Source organism: Hemicordylus capensis, chromosome 1, assembly GCF_027244095.1.
Source record: "Hemicordylus capensis ecotype Gifberg chromosome 1, rHemCap1.1.pri, whole genome shotgun sequence".
Classification (NCBI taxonomy): domain Eukaryota; kingdom Metazoa; phylum Chordata; class Lepidosauria; order Squamata; family Cordylidae; genus Hemicordylus; species Hemicordylus capensis.
Window position 1 is genome coordinate 126565110 of NC_069657.1, and position 18037 is coordinate 126583146.

Genomic DNA, 18037 nt, shown 5'->3' on the forward strand with positions numbered 1-18037 from the left:
GTTCCTCCACAGCCACTTTAACAGTGCAATCCCAAGTATGTTTCTTTGGAAGTAATTTAAGAAGTCATCCCAAGTAGAAGTTTCCTCAGTAGAATTTAGAAGTCATCCCAAGTAGAAGTTTCCTCAGCCCAATAGAGCTTAACCCTGTTTAGGATTACAGCCTAAGGCTCCCTCAGTGATCCACCAAGATTATTGCTTAGCAGCAAAGTAGTAAACTGAACCAGGAAGAAAGACTAGGAGAAAGGAAGGAGAAGGATCCAGTGTTGAAACACCAAGCAAAAGATGCAGCTGCTGTTTAAAAGGGATCAGGCTACACCCACTGGCAATGTTTTAATGCACAGAGGAAGCAGTGTGGGGCATCAGGGACGCTAATGAGCAGCACTCTGAAGTCTAATAGCAGAGGTTCTTATACAGGTCTCCCATATCAGCAAAAGCCCAGTGGTTTGGGGTTACAGTCCAGGAGGTCTGTCTAGCATGTTGTTCTAGTAGCTGTCCCTTTAAATGTCAATAGGACTGGATTTGTGCTCTGAAGCAAGATATTCATTGTCGTATTAAGCACTCTTTCTCCAACTCACTCTTCTTTGGATGTAATTTGGGTTTTCTGTATTTCTCTCTTGGGGTGTATGTTTTTGGTTGTCATGCGATAGATCTTATTTTGTTATATTATCTTGGGGATATTTTGTAGGTCTGTGTTTATCTAATGTATAGCAATAGCACTTACATTTATATACCGCTCTATAGCCGAAGCTCTCTAAGCAGTTTACAATGATTTAGCATATTGCCCCCCAACATTCTGGGTACTCATTTTACCAACCTTGGAAGGATGGAAGGCTGAGGTCAACCTTGAGCCCCTGGTCAGGATCGAACTTGCAACCTTCTGGTTACACGGCGGCAGTTTTACCACTGCGCCACCAGGGGCTCATTTATGTTGAGGGGCTCATTCATGTATGTTGTTAAACAGCATACCTTGGTGCTTGGGTCTAGAAACTGTACCTGAATGAAATGGAGGTTCCTTCTGTTTTGAGATGGCAAGAGCTGAGTTTGGAAATGGCTGTAGAAGTGCTTAAATAAGAATCATGCTAAAACCACAGTGTGTAAAAAGCCCATGTAACTGATACAAAGCCTAAGGAGATTGTATAACCTTAAGGCTAAATGCTGATCCAAAAAGGTATTGGATTAATGCTTCTAAGCGGTACTTAAGCTGCATATTACTTTGAATGTTTATCCTGTTGAGATCACTGGGATTTACTTGCAAGTAAGTGTGTTTTGGATCAGGGTGTTAGGAGGAGGAATGAAATAAGTTGGAAAACACTGCTGATGTGCCTCATTCTGTGACAGAACTAAGAGAAAAAATGGCTTAAGATGTCAGCATCCGCCCCCCCTGCCCCCGCTTAAGGCGTAAATCAATAATGGGGGATGGAGTGACTTTTTAACTGCCAAAGGAATATATTTGCATATTTATGAACCGTGAATCAGTCTTGTGATTCCCATTAAAATTAATTGGCATTCTGGACCATATGTTCTCTTTCAGTGAAACAAATACATTGGGAAAGGAAGAGACACTCATTCAGTAATCATCCACTTTTTAAAGGCACTATTGTACAAATACATAGCATGTAAGATAGGTATGAGTATGACAAGGTAGGACTGCCCTGATCCTAATATTTACTTGGTAGTAGCTATGTGGATTTCAGTGGAACTTTATACGGTAGCTGTATGCCCAGTGTCTTGGCTTAAGGTAGAAGATGTAAATCATTGTTGTAGCAGGCCTCCCAAGCTGCTCCCAAGTTTAGGCCTTTCCTTTTAAATAAAAACCACTAGAGCAGCAGGAATAACTTTTATCCCAGACAGAAAGCTGGACCTCAAGTCAGTGAGAAGGCAGAGAACATTGTGTGCTTCGAGGAACCCCACTGAAACAAAAATGTTCTTCAGATCTTGGGCTGTTCCCCTGATTTCTCAATAGCATGGGCAGTTGTTGTTGTTGTTGTTGTTGTTTTACAGTGGTCCCTCGACTTACGAAGTTAATCCGTTCCGAATGCACGTTCGTAGGTCGAAAATTTCGTAAGTCGAAAAGCACACCCACGGAGGTCTGAAAAAATTCGTAAGTCGAGTAAGCCGCATCTAAAAATTCGTAAGTCGAGGAAACCGCATCTAAACCACCAACGGTTTCCGTTCGTAGCTCGAAAAATTTGTAAGCGTGCGGCCATTTTTGTCGTTCGTAAGTCGAAAACATCGGATGTCGAGTAGTTCGTAAGTCGAGGGTCCACTGTACATTTATATCCCGCTCTTCCTCCAAGGAGCCCAGAGCGGTGTACTACATACTTGAGTTTCTCTTTAACAACAACCCTGTGAAGTAGGTTAGGCCGAGAGAGAAGTGACTGGCCCAGAGTCACCCAGCTAGTTTTATGGCTGAATGGGGATTTGAACTCGGGTCTCCCCGGTCCTAGTCCAGCACTCTAACCACTATACCACGCTGGCTCCATAGAGTTGGCTGTGAACTGTTGATAGAGGCATGGAGAAAACAAGTTCATATGTGTAACTTGATCCTGTACATGTGTACTTGGAAGTAAGTCTCATGGATTGCAGCAGAACTTGCTCCCGAGTAAGTCTGTATAGCATTTACACATGCATGTTCATCATGCAGTGCCTCTGTAGCTAGTGATAATTTGTATGTGTGAATAGGCTTTTGCAGATATAACACCACAGGTAGAACTTTCCTCTCTCTTCATTGCCTACAATGCAGTGCTTTTCAATGGCGTCTGTTCATCCCTTCAGCTGCCAGTCATCAAATGGAGAGAAATAATTGGTGAGCCTGTATATGTGATCAGACCTTGACTGAAAGCAGTAAAAGGCAAAAATACCAGGTTCCAAATAGAATAATCCATTGGCCTACATAGCTAATTTGAACAATTATCAATAGCTTTGTCATGTGATGTTCTTCTATATCCTCTTCTGCAGTACTCAAAATGACCTAAATATTCCTATAGCTGTTCTACTGCTCCTGCTTAGGGCGCACAGATATTTCTGCTCCTCTTTCTTTTAGAAGCAAAGCCCTTGTCAGGATGAGTGTTTCAGTGGCTATGGTTTTTCATAGAAATCATCACTGTGTTGCTTCTGCTCTTGTATTCCAGGGAAAGACATGGAAGGAAACAGTTTGACCGTGCTGAAGGATGAGATTCCTCAGACTCCAAACTCAATTAACAAGGTAATGAGGCTTATAGAGATGATCATTGTAACTTGGATAAAAAAGAACAGTAGCAGGGGCGTAGCTATTGGTGTTAACCCGTGGTCTGTGAGCACGGGCTGTTTCCCCCAACCCCCCATCCTCCCTCTCTGTACATTAACCCTTTGGACTCGGCTCCTCCCTTCACAATTAAGTTTTTTCTTCCCAAAAATCCAGCAAGCAAGGCACTGCCGTTGGTCCTGATCACCATTGGCAGGGTCTTGCTGCCGCTGCTGCCGTTCCTGCCACCTGCCAGCCCCCTGAGGTCAGTCAGAAACAGGAAGGCCCCATTTCACTCTGAAGAAAGGAATATGGAGCCTTTGAGCTTCTCACAGGTCTTGGGAGCCAGCTAGAAAGCAGCGGTGGGTGGCAGGAGCAGCAGCCGCAGCAAGATGCCACTGATAATGAGCAGGAGGGTGCATGTCACCCTTCCGTGTTCATCCATTGAACACTGGCCCCCTCTGCCCTTGCTACGCCACTGAAGAGTAGATGGATAAAATATAGTCCTATGAGCTAGTCCATGGTTCTCTGGGTTTTGATTAATAACACTAAAATATCTCATTACATTAAAATCATTCTAGATCTGTTTAACCTTGGCTGTTGGATAGCCCAAACAGAAAAGTTTTAAGGCTTTTCTGAACGTTGACAGATGTCTGAGGAGAAGACCTTTTATACCCTTGTTTGGTTGTCATTGCTCCGTCCTTAGATACTGACTACATCTCTTGCTGTGGCTTGAAGATGTTGGTTCCACCTATCCCTTTATGTATTGCTGCACCTATCCCTTTTTATTTCCTGGTTCTTTGGCTAAGGAAGTGGATGCTTTATTGGTGTTCTTGCTGTGTTATAAGCAAAGTTGTACTAGCAACATCGATGTTTTTATTGGTTTACAAATATATTTGTGTGTGTGTGTGATATTTTCAATAAAACAATATTACTTTCTCTTTTAGGACATGTTGTTATTCTTCTTAAATATAGCTTTGGGAAAGAATTCTGGCTCCTTTTTTAAAAAGTCAACAAAAATGTTGCCTTCTTGCCACTTGTGGTGAGGAGGAGTTTTTTGTTGTTGTTTTTTTAAAGCCCCTACTTTTGCATAATTGGATTTATCCACGTGCATGGAGGTGGAGATTGTGCCTTTAACCTTTTATTTCTTTGGCTTATATTATGCATTACTCCTACAAGGTGATTTTTAAAAACTCCACTAGATATTAGGTATTAAAATTGAAAATGAGATTCATATCATATACTTCAGAGATACTGAAGGCTTTCTTTTAAAAAAAAACTCACAGCAAAAAGAAAAATTAAATTTCTCATGAAAACTGCAAGTACATTACAAGCACATAAAGAATAAGTGGATCTGTGAAATTTGAAAACCATAGAGAAAAAGCAGGGAAGGCAAGCCATTCCTAAAAAGATAACTAGCCATGAAACTGTCCAGCTTGAGGGAATAGCTGCCTTGATGCCACCAGCCACAGATTATTAATACTTACAACCATCCAACCTTGAGGAGAATATGGGGAGGCTTTACGGCTTGTTAAAAAATCCACAGTTCACCATGTGCGAGACTGTGCTGCAAAAATAATGTATACATTTTCATTTGTTGTGATAATGAAAAGTGAAGAGCTGACAGCTCTGGAGATAGGACAATGGAACAGATGCAGCACAGTCGTGGTTTGGCCCTACTGTCCGCTTTTGAGCAGCTGCTTTTTGTCTCTCTCTCCCAGCTGGTTGATGTCAAGTATGAAGTTGGCACCTGTCCATTGGGGAATGCACTGAAGCCACAAACACTTTTCACCTTGTGCAATGAGCAGTCTGGTGTAGGCATTTAAGCATCTCTGGTCTTGCCAAGCATGCACTATTCATTCCTCTGACGTCAGCAGAAATGAATACTATCTGGTTCAGTCCTCTTTGCAACATTCAGAGCACTTATCAAGTACATTAGTCATTTGTACCCAGTCCTTCACATTCTTCTCAGAGTGGAGAACACACACTTAGAATGCCTAAGGTAAATCTATGGAGTGAAGCACCAGCGCAGCCACTATAAAATGTACAGTAAGTCAGTCCTGCCATTGTTCCTCCTCACAGAGTAGGTCTGGGGAACTCTATTGCAAGAAGAATTGCAAAAAAGAAGAATACCCAGAATGTTGGGGGCAATATGCTAAATCATTGTAAAACCGCTTAGAGAGCTCCGGCTATAGAGCGGTATATAAATGTAAGTGCTATTGCTATTGCTATTGCTAATATAATATGAATGTCTGTGCCTTTCAACCACCCTAAGTTAATAATGGCCATCTTTGCTAATGGAATCCATTGGTCCTAATCCTTTTGCTTGCTATGCTTTCAGCTTCCATAGAAGCCAGGACCAGATTAGGTTGGCAGGATGCACAGCCTCTGATACAGAGACTCACAGGGAAGCGTGACTTCTGGAACATGTACTTCGTGCTCCTTGAGCACTGTGTTCAGAGTCCAAACATTCTAGGGATGTTTGCTGTTGCCAACACAATAATTCCCTTTGGTATTTTACCCCAGCACAAATTAAGAGTGTGAGTGTGTGTGTGTGTGTGTGTGTGTGTGTGTGTGTGTGTGTGTGTGTGTGTGAATAATTGTGATGAGAAAACAAATAAACCCAATAGCTTTCATACAAAAGTATATGTATGTATGTATTTTATATTGCCTTTATCTCCTCTTTTATCATACTCTGTACTGTGCTGCAGAAGGTGATGGAGACTGGCGAGCTAAGCAGAACAGAAGTGCCTTTTTAAGGGCCGATATGGATGTGATGCTACTGATCCCTTTAAGAGATTGAAATTGTTGGCATGTGCACACTCTCCATCCCTTTGAGGATCAAGCTCCCCACTTTCTTTCCCATAATTTAACCATGAGTACAAATGCATTAATGCAAACCATGATTCAATTAGTTGCATTAAACTAATCGTCATACCATGTTTTCAGTTCTTGTGTTACATAGTTTTGTAGTTGTAACAGCACAGCTGTAATGTGAAAACCTAGTTAATGCTGGGGGATAGGAGTGGGGCATCACTGCTGAGAAAAGAGGGCAAAGGAACTCTTGGACTGCAATTCATGGTTGCAGGTACATCATGTTTCTACCAAACCCAAGCCCATTTGAAAGAGGTTCTTTATGGCATTTATAGAGAGCCAGCGTGGTGTAGTGGTTAGAGTGCGGGACTAGGACCAGGGAGACCCAAGTTCAAATCCCCGCTCAGCCATGATAGTTGCTGGGTGACTTTGGGCCTGTCACTTCTCTCTCAGCCTAACCTACTTCACAGGGCTGTTGTGAGGAGAAACTTGAGTATGTAGGACACCGCTCTGAGCTCCTTGGAGGAAGAGCGGGATATAAAATGTAAATAAATAAATTTCAGTGTCTATATGAACACTGAACTTCGAAGTTGCATGAACTGAGCCAGAATAGGTTCTGTCAGTCAGGTACATGTTTCCTTCTTTTATTTTTATCAAGCTGACTTGCATGAAAATGCAACATGCAAGAATTCAAGTTTTTTGCCCCCCTCCCTGAATTTTATCGTAAAATTAAACAGCCAATGAGCATTAAAGGAGGTGCACAATATTCCACCCTTTAAAGCCTCCTGATAAGCTAAAATGTGCTTCTATAGATGTTTATAATTTAATGTGATCTCTCACAGTGAGACAAATTGGTTAGTTCATGTGGCACTGTACCACCAGTGTACAGCTCTGGGTAGCCATTAAATTGTATGATTAAATCCTCAGATTACGCAGGAAACAAAGTAGCCATGGCTGTTTCTGTTCCTGATCCTGCTGTTTAATCACCGTCTACTTCTGCCTTGCTACAAAAAATCATTCTGTGCTAGGCGGTGGCGGGGAGAGGGGAGTGTGCCTCTTACAGTCATATTGTGTTGATTTCTTTGCTTCATGATCAGATGTTTATTGCTGAGGTCTGTTCTTCTTTTTGTACTTAAACTTGTGATCAGCTTTTTTTTTTTAACTTCTTGTTAACTCATCCCTGTTCCTTTCTCTTTAGACTGAATACAAGTTTTGCAATGGATCTGATAAAGAGTGTGTATCACCTACTGGTAAAAACAACAAGAAAGAGACTTTGAAGGTAGGAGCCCTTTGTCTGTGTGTTGCAGAGGACTGGAAAACTGTTGCCCTGAGAGATTTGTAACTGTTCCCCTTTGTCTAAGGGCACGCTGCTTCATTATTTTGTTAGATTGTCATTCCATATGGAGTGACTTATGTGTAAAATAAAAATAGCAGCTTTACGATGATGGCTGGCGCAGGGGGTGCAGAGAAGAAGGTGGAACATAACTTTTAACTCCAGGAGCTTTTCCAGACAGCAGGCTTCTCTGTGGGTTTTCTGTGAGGCTTTACTGCGAGTTTGAAGTTGCCCCCCAAAACCAGACACACAAGTGGAATTTTTTTTACCCTTGATATAAATTGGGCTACACTCTTAATGCGCAATGAAAAACCCGAGTTGTGTGTGAAGCGCTCCCTGATAGCTTGCAGGCATTTCAGGGTAAATTTGGCCGATATGTGAATGCACATCTCCATTCTGGAGGAGATGCAAACTAAAAGCTGGGTGTGAAAAACTTCCAGGTAAACACTCCTGCTGCCTGGCATCCCATACAGACAACAGGCTGCTCACCCAGGGGCAAGTGGGGACTCCCAAGTGTAAGGGGCCGTGCAGCCTAGTAGGTGTGACTGACCAGGCCTTGTCCTGCCTTGGCTGTAGCCCAAGTCAAAAGCAGTTTTACCAGAAAATCAGAAATATATATTGCAACTTCTGTTGCACTGAATGCTACATAAACTTCCAATGAGTTTTGTACAATGGGTATTGCTGTCTTTAAATGAATTGCATAGTCTCATCTCATCTCTCTCTCTGGGTTGTTGTTTTTTGTTGGGGGGGGTTGGTTTTTTTGCCCTTCCTCTTTTTTTTTTTTTTTTTTTTTTTTTTTTTTTTGCTAGAATGGTAGAAAGAGAAAAATGTGCTCATGGTTACTGTTTTGATCTTGGTGGTACAACAGGTACAGAAGAAAAACTACAGGCAAGAGAAGAAAAGAGCCACCAAGCAACTTTTCAGTGCTTTGAAAGATCCCAGTGTGGTCATTATGGCAGATTGGTTGAAGGTAATTGAGTGCAAAACACCATTTTAAGACAACTTAGATGAGGACATCTAAGTTGAGCAGCCTTTTTAGTGTTGCAGATTCAGAATCCATCAGTTGCCTTCTTTCCAAAAGTTGCTTGCTGCTTAAAAACAGGACCATTGGGAGAACAAAAGCTGAAGGCAGAAGTAATGACCCATTAAAAATGACAACAACCTAGAACTTGTATCTGGCAAAGCAGATGATAAAATTTGGTCAAGTGGAACTGAAAAATATGGGTAGTATAATTGCAAATCTACCAAAAGACATATTTGTTTTGGAAGGCTTTATGGCATTGGCTGTAGGCCCTTTTCTTGATATAAAGCCAAGTTGTCGGAAAACTGTTTATGGAGACATTTATAGAAATTCATTAATTATGTTGCAAATTTAGAAGCAGTGGATATTTTTAGGGGAAAGCGAAGGAGATGCTTTATATTGTCAGATCAATGGTCCATCTATCCCAGAAAGCTTGCAGGATTTCAGACAGAAGTCTTTTTGTAGCTGTTAAACCCTTTACTTGGAGGTGCCAGGAACTGACCAAGTAGCCTCACAAGTACATAGAGCATGTGTTTATTGGTGAACCCATGGCCTTTTCGTTGATGGTGGCTTATTAACTGCAGCATCTCTCGGCATACTCCATGGGCTGCACACAAATGCAGCCAGAAACTTATTTTCTGATCTCTCTTGTTCAGATCCATTGCTAACAGTCAGTCTCTGGTGTCTGTTTATGGGGAATAAAGAACTGGTCAGCTCATCCCAATGCGGCTACAACAGATACAGAAGACAAATATGGTACCTTTGGTGCCTTCTGGGACCTTTATGTGAGGGGACTGAAATACTAACTAGGCTGCACCACAAAAAGGCAGATGGAATAGAGTATTTCTTTAGACTCTGGGGATGTACAAATGTAAGGTTCTTTCTGCATATGTTCCTTTTGGAATGCAAGAGGCCTTAGCCTCTCTAGGGGAGTGCTGTTTAAATATAACAGTGACTCAAGGGGCAGCACTTGAGTCCTATGGCAAAAAGAAAACTGTGTGTTTCCTTTAATTAGCTTTTTGGAAAGCCAGCCCTTTTTCTTCACAATCAATGCTACTGGGATTTTGGCTTCCATCCTAGTTACTTCGAGTGGAATAGTACAGCAATCCGCTTGGAAGAATTGAGCTTGCTTTCAGAATAAAGGCAGCCTGGCCATATTAGAATGATGCTAACAGTGGTTGGAACCCCTTTTTGCTTTAGTACAGAGGGGAGAAAAGGTTAAATGCTCCTGATTCCTGTTGTTCAGATTCGTGGGACTCTGAAAAGCTGGACCAAGTTGTGGTGTGTGCTGAAGCCTGGAGTGCTGCTGATCTACAAGACACCAAAGACAGGGCAGTGGGTGGGCACCATCTTGCTTCATTCTTGCGAGCTGATTGAGAGACCTTCCAAAAAAGATGGCTTCTGCTTCAAACTGTTTCATCCTCTGGATCAGTCGATTTGGGCTGTGAAGGTAAGTGCCATGCTGAAGCTGACCGTTTGAATCAAGTTTATTTGGAGGAGAAAGCAAGCTCCTCGCAAGTTGCAGATTAGCTTTTACAACTTTCTAGGTGCTGATCCTGACAGTGCTGAAATTTAAAGCGAGGAAAATCCTGAATGAATACAAGTGAAGACTTGAGCAGAATTTTCATCTTGGAAGCATTTCCCATTTTCGTTAAATTTTGTACTCTATCCATTAGGGAGCCTTTCTAGGTCAAGAAAACGATTGTTTGGGCCTTCCATACTAAGATAGTCTGTCAGTCAGGCTGAGTGGGGAGTGGGCTGAGCCTGAGTACTTAGCCAGCTAATCATGAACCAGGGGAGGGAAGAGCCAGGCCAAAGGCATGCTATGGAGCCGTAGCTACGAGGAATCAATGGGGTATAGTTAGGGTGGGATATATTTTGTTTCCTGTTCCACATTGCCGCACTTGTCTTGCATTTTCCTGCTATGACCAAGATTTATTTGTGTGTATAAAGGGGTCATGATTCTCTGCAAGATTTATTGGTGGGGTGGGGGGTGGTTCACAATTCTTGGCTTTTACATATTAAAGACAGGAAATAGTAAAAGACATGTTTTTCAAATGGGCCGGAAGAGGAGAGGGGGCCACATTCAGTTGTCCTAGGGCCCACTCTAAGCTTGCCACCCCCCTGACCATAATCCATACCATGTAATCCTAGATACAACTTACAGTTTCCCACTGTCCCAGTTCTTAATTTCCTTCCACCTTGCATGTATCCTGTCCAATTAAATTTGAATCTCTAGGAAAAACTGAGCTACATTTTATTTATATGCCTCAAGCACAATTTAACCTTTTAGTCTATGGGGGTTTCTGGTCACAATAAAGACATTATTGCTGAAAGCTCCTGCAGCTTGTATTTATACCCCACTAACACTGTCAAGAAAGTATTTCTACCTGGACATCAGGTATGTGCCCCCGGGACATTTGGCACCAGTGTAATTAATGAGAAGAGCCCTGGCTACCTCCTGACAAGCTTGAAGTTGAACATCTGTCTTGGTGCTCTGAAGGAGCAGTGCTTAACCACTTTTCAATCTGTTCCATTGCTAAAAGTAGCAAGTTTGCAGACTGACAGCAGAGAGGCTGTGAGCAGGATCCTTAGTGTGAATAATGCAATGCTGATCACTCAGTCAGAAGAGACTGGACAAATACTGGTAGTAGAGCTGAAGTTGTTTTTCTTCCTGGCTTTAGAGATGTCTGTCAGAATAGAATAAATCTCCAGTAGCTGTCCTTACTCAGAATCCAGCCTACTTTCTAAAGCTGGTTTCAGCATAAGCTGCCGCTCTTTTAAAACTGTGATTCTGTAAGAAAATAATATCAAACTGTTCTGAAATGAAAATCGCATATTTTGGGGATTCATAGCAAGAATTTCATACAGAGAGCAGGTCAGGATCTGGACTACATTAGTCATGATTAAGCAGCATTGGAATAAATGAGACAAGTTAGGGCAGCTTCACATGATCCACCCGAAGTTGGTAAGCTGGGGAAATGTCAGGAGAATGTCCCAAACCAGCATGTCTCTCTGACTTCTTACACCGGGATCCCTACAATTTCCCCAAATTCTCCTGAGATCTCCTGCCCAACTCCAAATGTAAGTAACAAGTGGGCAGAGGACCTTGGGAGAATGTGTAAAAAAGGCTATAGTCATGACAAAATATGGATCCTGTTCATAGACAGTGAAACAATAGTTGTATTAGGATTAAGCAACAAGAAACACACAGTACTGTGCAAGCTTTGGAGTCTCTCCTGTGCCTGTTGCAGGTTTTTACCTTGTGCGTGGTGGGGTTTTTAAGACTGTGAACCCATTGTTTGGAGCCAGGGAACCACCAAACTCTTTTTTTTTTTCTATATAAACTGAAAACTTTTTGTCCTGAAAAATGGTATATAAGTAGCAATAGTTCACCAGAATTCTTCTTCAGGCAGATAAACTACACACGTTGCCGGGCGTGATGGAAACCCTTGTAATGGTCATTACAAATTTCAATCTGTGCTTTTTGCAAACGTATTTTAATTTTTGTGAAACCAACTGATAAACCCTTTATGACTGGGGTTTGTTTGTTTTTAACATGAAATGCTGTTAAGCAGGCATTAGGGTGCTTTTCTTCAATCTGTGGAGCTTTCAAATAAGTGATTTGTGTGGACTGAGGTGGACATGGAAGGGCCATCTCTACCGTTTCTGACAGTGATTGTGTGAATCACTAAGAATTCTGTTCTTGTCAGCAGGGACAGTGTTATAGGTCCACTCCTGACATCAGTATTTCAAAGGAAAACTGTTTGGGTCAATTTTTTTAAATGCTCTTCTACAGGGGTGCACAAGCTTTGGCCTTCCAGCTGTTGTTGGACTACAGCTCCCATCATCCCAGCCACAATGTCAATTAGTCAGGGATGATAGAAGTTGTAGTTCAACAGCTGGAGGGCCAAGGTTTGTGCAGTTCTGCTCTTGAAGAATGGCTAACAGCCCAATCCTGTTCAACACCTTTACTTGAAAATAAACTGTTCGGTGGGGTTAACGTTCCTCCTAGTAAGTGTCCTTAGAATGGCAACCTAAGAATTGTCTGACAACAGTGCAGTCAACAGCAGAAATAGTTTGTGCTGTTACCTTTCTGAAGGATCTCATTTTGGCATTTTTAAGGTTGTTGGTCTATTATCAGATATTACCCTTGGGAGAAATGTTGATATCTTCTAGTAGCATTACAGGTGGCAAAATGTGGAGTGTCAACATGTTTACTTAATGATAGGTTTAAAAGATGACTGAATAGCTTGACAGAATGCGGCTTCCTATATAATCCTCATCCTTAATTGGACTCCTAAATGATTGGGCAGAGGCGCTCTTTGCCATGAGCCTTGGGGCTCTGATTTATTGGCTCCTGTCACGGGGGGCCTCCAGATGTCCTGTTGAGCATCCCCAGAAGCCTGCCACTACCCTGTGCCCACCCCATTGTGCCGCTCCTTGCCTTTTTCACTGCTGCTGTGTGCATGGTTCAGCTCTTTAAAAGGCATGTAAACTGCTACTACAGGTGCCCCTGCTAACTGGGCAAAGAGGCACCTTTTACCGTGGTGATTCTCTTTATTTAGTAGGGGGAGAGTATCTGGCTCTATCCACCCCCAGCACAGTTCTTCCAGTGACTGTTGCTGGTGTGTGTCTTGTGTTTCTTTTTAGAATGTGAGCCCTTTGGGGACAGGGAGCCATCTTATTTATTTATTATTTCTCTGTGTAAACCACCCTGAGCCATTTTTGGAAGGGCAGTAGAGAAATCGAATTAATAATAATAATATAATACAGAGCCCAGCACACCAGCAGCGGCTTAGGCTACAGCAGCAGTTGTTCCAAAGATAGCATAGAGACAGAAACTTGTGAGCTAACACTTGCTAGTTGTTGTTTTCACACACACACATATGTGCGCACGTGCGTCCGGTACTTCCAGCCACTTCTGGCCCAGGAGGGCAATGGGGTGGCAGGGAGGGATGCTGCCACCCCGGAGGTTTTTACAAAAAAAATACGCTGGCGCGGGAAAAGCAGCAGGAGGGGTAAGTGCACCCTCCCCCTGCCCTTAAAGTGCCACCCCCGCCGCTGGTTCTGTGCACATCCCTACCAAGATGCTTGCTCATTTTGGTAGGGCCCATCATTTTTTTGAAAGAAGTTTTAAATATCTCACTCAAATTATGCATCTAAAGGCCAAATGAGACATTAGGGGGTCAGCCACAATTTTTGCTCATGTGCCTGCCTATTCCTATATAGAATAGGGGATGGGGGAAGTGTCTAATTATTTTTTTACATCAAAAGACTCATGAATGAAGGTAGCTGAACCCTCCCTTGCTATTCATCTTCATGCTCTTTTGGCCCAGGCAGTTTTATCCCAGGCTGGCTCATTTTCAGTAGTGGAACTGGACTGAGAGACAGAACACTAAGCAGAAAGACAAGGATGTGTTCCTTGATACATGCATCCCTTTTCTTTATACCAGTTTCCTCTACCCACCCCTGCTTTATATATGAGCAGGGTAGACACGTGAAAAATAAACGTGGCTGTGTCCATAATATCTAGTTTAGTCCTAACTTTGAGGAGTGAAAGAGTGGGCTTTCCCTAATCATTGTAAGAAAATGATTTGATAGGCAGATTATTGGGTCTGGAAATAAAACTGATTGGTTTTTATATTTAACTTTCCTCCCAAGGAGCACAGAACATAAGAACAGCAACAACTACTACATAAGAACAACTCTGCTGGATCAGGCCCAAGGCTTATCCAGTTCAGCATCTTGTTCCACACAGTGGCTCACCAGATGCCTCTGGGAAGCCCACACACAAGAGATGATGAAGGCATGCCTCTCTCCTGTTCCCCTTCAACTGGTATTCAGAGGCATTCTGCCTCTGAGCCTAGAGATAGCCTATAACCATCAAGACTAGAAGCCATTGATAGAGCTGTCCTCCATGAATTTGTTTCAACAGCTTTTAAAGCCATTCAAGCTGATAGCCATCACCAGATCCCATGGCAGGGAATTCCAAACAGTAAATATATGCTGTGTGAAACAGGAGGAGAGCTGGTCTTGTGGTAGCAAGCATGACTTGTTCCCTTAAGCTAAGCAGGGTCCGCCCTGGTTGTATATGAATGGGAGACTAGAGCTGTGTGAGCACTTAATATTCGCCTTAGGGGATGGAGCTGCTCTGGGAAGAGCATCTAGGTTCCAAGTTCCCTCCCTGGCATCTCCAAGATAGGGCTGAGAGATTCCTGCCTTCAACCTTGGAGTAGCCGCTGCTAGTCTGTGTAGACAATACTGAGCTGGATGGACCAGTTGTCTGACTCATATGGCAGCTGCCTATGTTCCTATGTATTTCCTTACGTCAGATCTAAATTTCCTGGCAATTGGTTTCATGGAATGGCCTCTGGTTCTACTATTGTGAAAGAGGGAGAAAAAATTCTCTCTCTTTCTCCACACCATGCATAATTTTTATAGACCTCTGTCAATTCTCTCTCATTGTCTTTTTTCTAAACTAAAAAGCCCCAGATGTTGTAGTCTTGCCTCATAAGGAAGGTGTTCCAGGCCCCTGATCATTTTGGTTGCCCTCTTCTGTACCTTTTCCAGTTCTACACTGTCTCTTTTGAGCTACAGTTACCAGAACTGTACATAGTACTCTAAATGTGACCGCACCATAGTTTTGTGTAAGGGGATTTTAATCGGAGCAGTGTTATCCTATTTCATCCTCATAATAATAATAATAAACTTTATTTGTTAGCCGCCCATAACAAATTGTTCTCTGGGCAGCTCACAACACAGTATTGAAACATCAAATAAAAACACACAAAACACATAACCTCATCACACACACACAACACAGTACAAAACAATTAAAAAATCTTTATAGAGTCAGTATTAAACATCAAATTCAAAAGGCCTGAGTGAAGAGAAAGGTCTTTACCTGGCATCTTAAAGAATAAAGTGATGATGCCAGGCAAACCTCACTGGGGAGACTGTTCCATAAATGGGGTGCAACCACCAAAAAGGCCCTATCCCTCATAGCCACCTGCCTCACCTTGTTTGGGACGGGCACTCAGAGCAGGGCCCCCAAAGAAGATCTTAAGGTCCAATTTGGGACATATGGGGCAAAGTACTCTCTCAGGTAACTCGTAACAACCTTGCGAGGTAGCTTAGGCTGAGAGATAGTTACTGTCCTAAAACCATCTCATAAGTGTATAATGGAGAAGTTATTGGAATCCATGCCTTTGCAGTCCAAATCCATCACTATCTTATTGATAGATATATAGGGTTGCCAGCCCTCCTGGCTTGGCCTGGAGTCTCAAGGAATTGGCACTGATCTCCAAGAGACTATTTAAAGCAATTGTGGGGATCTTAAATTCAGATTTTTGCTGTTCAGGAATTGAACAGTGAAGAGAAAAATAAGGAAATGCAGCAGACCATGTTGATATGGAGAAGATCTGACAGCATGAACTGCTGAAGCAACACATTTTCTGACCTAGTTTTTAATGGCTAAGAGTCTGTATTCCGGCAGGGAGTGAGTACATTATTTACTTGCCCTCCCTGGAAGAGGCCAGCTGAGCACATCTTTTCTCTTTCACAAGACAGGCTTGTGGGGGGGAAACAAAAAACTAAAGCTATCTCTATGGAGACATAATAGACAAAATGAGCAAAGCTGGGAATCTCATCACTCAGCATAGCAGCTCTCGATAGTACAGCTGACTTAATATGATCTGGCAGCATTCCTTGTGGCTTTCCCCCTTTTATCTGAAAGCTGAGCATTGGGAAATGATGCATTCTTGATACAAATGATGAGGTTCTTGGGGCGGGGGGTGGTTACAAAATCAAGACTCTGTGAGGGAAGCCCTTTGGTGGAGGGGATTGTGTTGAAGACTGTGTTTGTTTGTTTTTTAAAAAAAGATGAACAAAGAATCTAAGTTGCATCTATACAGGCAGTACTGTTTTTCAAATGATGTAATGATCTATCTGTCCAGTGCATGAACAATCCAGTACTGCAGAGCTTCCCAATCTTGGGTCTCCGGATATTGTTGGGCTACAACTCCCATTATCCCCATCTACAATGGCTTTTGGTCTGCAGTAGTGTACGCTAGTGTAATGGCTAAGAGACAGGGCTGTTAGGCCGGAACTCCTATGTTTCAATCTCCCACTATGGACTCAGTAGGTGGCCTTGGGCAAGACTCATCTTGAACCCTCTATCTGCATTTTAGGGATAATAATGCTGACCTGCCTTTTCAGAAGTGGTGTAAGCCTAAGGAGCACTTCTCTAATGTATGTGTAGCATTTTGAACACTCTTTAGCCATTCTCTGTATGCTAACCTTTCTTGGATATTGTTTGTTTAGGAGAAAAATGGAGATACCACATGACAAAAGGTGTAATGCAGAAAGCTGATGGCAGTATGTCTATCACTTTTCCCTCCTAGCCTCCAGTGTTACCTATAACAGAGATTCCCAGATGTCATTGACTACAGCTCTCAGTATGTCCAGCTGCGATGGCTTTTGGCTGGGGATTATAGGAATTGTAGTCAACAACATTTGGGAATCCCTGTTAGAGGGAACACTGCTAGTCTCCCATCATCTAATTTACTGTGTCTGGGGCTGGGGTGTTGTAGTTCAACAACAGCTGGTTGTCTGCCTCTGCTCTAAGGAGCTCGGGGTACATATTGGATTATCCCCACAACAGCCTTGTGAGTAGTTAGGCTGGGTAGCCAAGGTTTCCTAATGAACCTTATTGAGGGAGTAGGAGTTTAAACCTTGGTCTCCTACTCAGAGTTCCACACTATCCATTTATGTTGGTTCTCTTAGACTAGGCCAAGCTTAATGAGTAGAAAGCAAATGTATATCAATAGTTTCTGAAATACTGATGTTGACCCATGAAGAGATAGGTTGTCACGATAAAAATAGAAGTCTAGGGTCATACTGAGCGGGAGGGGCAAACCTCTCCTGTATTCTACCAAAAGAAAACCACAGGGCTCTGTGGGCACCAGAAGTCAAAATTGATTTGATGACACACTTTACCTTTAGGGTGAGACAGGGCACATTGGCTGATGGGTTCTCAGAATGGCAGATAAATTGGCAGATGTCTACTACTATGCCTTTTTTGCTGTTAAAAGGTTTGTAAAGAGGAATAGGAATTCTAAAATAGGTTAATCCATATTTATCAATGTGTTAACTGGTATCTGCAAGCCAACAACAACAAATATTTATATACTGCTTTTCAACAAAGTTTCCAAAGCGCTTTACATAGAGAAATAATAAATAAATAAGATAAGATGGTTCCCTGTCTCCAAAGGTCTCACAGTCTAAACAGAAACATAAGGCAGACACCAGCAACAGTCACTGGAAGTACTGTGCTGGGGATGGATAGGGCCAGTTACTTTCCCCCTGCTAAATAAAGAGAATAACCGTGTTAAAAAGCTGCCTCTTTGCCCAGTTAGCAGGGGCAAAGACAGGAAATATTCCGTGGAAATAAGTGAACTCGGGTTATGCTACATCATCTTACTAGGTGAAGATCTCGCTGCACTATACTGCCCAAACTTTCAGACAGATTTTGCCTTTTTTAAAAAAAAAAAAAAGGTCTTACTTAAGACAGCCTCTCACTTTGAGAATTTCTAACCAGCTCTCAACATAGTCTTGCTGTGTGTGGCTTGAACATGGCTGCTGC

General features: G+C 42.5%; 1 protein-coding gene across 5 annotated transcripts in view; it reads left to right on the top strand.

Annotated features, from left to right (window-relative positions):
* Positions 1-18037, top strand: part of OSBPL5 (oxysterol binding protein like 5) — a 268153-nt gene that overhangs the window by 194860 nt on the left and 55256 nt on the right. For all 5 annotated transcript variants that reach the window (XM_053283574.1, XM_053283575.1, XM_053283576.1 and 2 more), the window contains 4 exons: positions 3132-3205; positions 7236-7316; positions 8239-8340; positions 9638-9841. In XM_053283574.1, coding sequence (XP_053139549.1) covers positions 3132-3205; positions 7236-7316; positions 8239-8340; positions 9638-9841 — 461 coding nt within the window. The remainder of the gene's footprint in view (positions 1-3131; positions 3206-7235; positions 7317-8238; positions 8341-9637; positions 9842-18037) is intronic.